Here is a 2,160-nt window from a genome sequence, read left to right on the forward strand (position 1 = left end):
GCTGATTTATACCTGCCATGTTGGCTATCTTTTCTTGTGGATTAGTATCATTGTCCAGCATCTTCATGATATGATTATACTGATCAGGTGTGAAGGATGGAACAAACATGGATGGCGATGAGCTACTTCCAGAATCTTGATTTGTCATATGATTTTGTTGTCTCTTGTTTCCAACCTCAAAATCTTTGGTATAATATGCATTATATGCCTGTTGTTTCGTATTTCCACCAAACCTCTATGATCTATCCCCTCCATATTTCTGTCGATCATCTCCAAAATGTGGCTTCTTTTCATTTCTATCCACAACATTCTTCTTCTCATACTTGTGATCAGATGGATATTCTATGAGCTTGTAGCAGAACTTAGTATTGTGATTTCTCATATGAAAGTGTTCACAATACAAGTCACTAGCCTTTTCAAACTTGTTATCTTGCAAAGATGCTAGTGCGGTAGAATTATTAATTTTCAATTGTTGAATGGGCAAAGTAGAAGCAATTATAATGTGAGATTGAACTCTTTGACTCTTTCAATTATAAGAGAAAGTGTAATTCAAACAAGGCAAAAAAGAAAAAAGAAAACTAAGCAACCACGATCATTGACACTTCCATTAATAGTTGCAAATATTTATTAGTTAATTAATTTAATAAGGTGGAAATAAATATTAATAACCATGATTAAGCGTGAAAGGTTTATATGTAAACACATGTCATTTATATATTGATTTGATATAATTATTGAATTATCATATACTCTATTATATAGTATTATAGATATGATTTAATGATTCACTTCACCAAAGGCGAATAAAATTGGAGGATCTTTTTGTATCAATTAGACCACCTATTACCTAAGCACCTACCAACTATAAAATGATACATATATATATGTTTTTGCTTGGCACATCTCTTTCCTTGTTGCAACCAAGACTACCTGTTTCAAATTTTATACTTCTCTTTTATTATAACAGCTTTCAGCCTCTCTCCCAGCATCGTTTGAACACAGACTTGTCTTAAACCAATTATTTATATCGACTATGCAAAGTTACATATAGTACCTCATGAATTTGTTAAAGTTGGTCATCCGAAATATCAAGAACGTTGTCTCTTCTTCCCAAGCTCCATTATAAATTAACACTAGACTAATGCTATAGTTCCACACCCTTGATCAACTTACTAGCATTCACTAGATGGCTTCAAAAAGAATTGAGATAAGTCTGACTTTGACCCTGGCTCTGGTCCTCACGGTCGTGCAATGGGATGGAGCCAGAGCACAATCAGGCTGTACCACTGCACTGGTGAGCTTGTCCCCGTGTCTAAATTATGTTACCGGAAACACAACAACTCCCTCGTCATCTTGTTGCTCACAGCTATCAAGAGTTGTTTCATCACAGCCGCGGTGCCTTTGCTCCGTGCTAAATGGTGGTGGCTCCTCTTTCGGTATTTCTATTAACCAAACTCTGGCTGTTACACTTCCTAGTGCATGTAATGTGCAAACTCCTCCTGTTAGCCGCTGCAACGGTATGCATATATATGCTTACGAAAGAATACGTTTACACTATCACATAGTTTAAAAGAAAACTACAACGACCCATAATGAGTGGAACTAATCACCTAATTATGTATATGTAAAAATTACATAAGTTGTCAGCGCATACAAGTTAAATCCACCTAAATCTCACATCTTTATCACATCACTACTTTCCTACTTGACAGGTGGTGCAAATGGACCAGCAGCTTCACCTGCTGATAGTCCTCCAGCGGACTCTACTAAAGAATCACCAGACATTCCTTCAGGTATATGATCGTTTCGGTTTGTCTATAGATTTTAAAGTTTGGAATTTAAAGTTGTGCTTCGACATGTATTTTACTTGAAATTTTTTTAAAGTTTTGTGAGTGGAAGTCCAGAAACGAAACTTAAAAATAATTTGAAGACCAAATTTTCAAAATCTGACCAAATTTCATGATCAAACAGTTACTTGAAGATAATTCACGTTACCTCATTTTTATTCAGGCGCTGACCATTTTAATTAACCCATGTTAAAAAGCAGGAACAGGGTCAAAGGCCACTGGTGGTGGCACATCAGGTGGAAGCATTGTGAAACTGTCAACTAATTGGATCTTCATTGCTGCATTCACTGCTTTTGCATCAACTTTCTTTTAG

At 35.8% G+C, this 2,160-nt stretch overlaps 1 protein-coding gene across 1 annotated transcript; it reads left to right on the top strand.

The window, feature by feature from the left end:
* Positions 1-1,178: 1,178 nt before the first annotated feature.
* LOC129881741 (non-specific lipid transfer protein GPI-anchored 5-like) lies at positions 1,179-2,160 on the top strand. The gene is made up of 3 exons (XM_055955852.1): positions 1,179-1,517; positions 1,713-1,793; positions 2,048-2,160. The coding sequence occupies exons 1-3, from the start codon at positions 1,187-1,189 to the stop codon at positions 2,158-2,160; spliced, it is 525 nt and encodes a 174-aa protein (XP_055811827.1). The 5' UTR covers positions 1,179-1,186.

Source organism: Solanum dulcamara, chromosome 3, assembly GCF_947179165.1.
Source record: "Solanum dulcamara chromosome 3, daSolDulc1.2, whole genome shotgun sequence".
NCBI classification, from domain to species: Eukaryota; Viridiplantae; Streptophyta; class Magnoliopsida; order Solanales; family Solanaceae; genus Solanum; species Solanum dulcamara.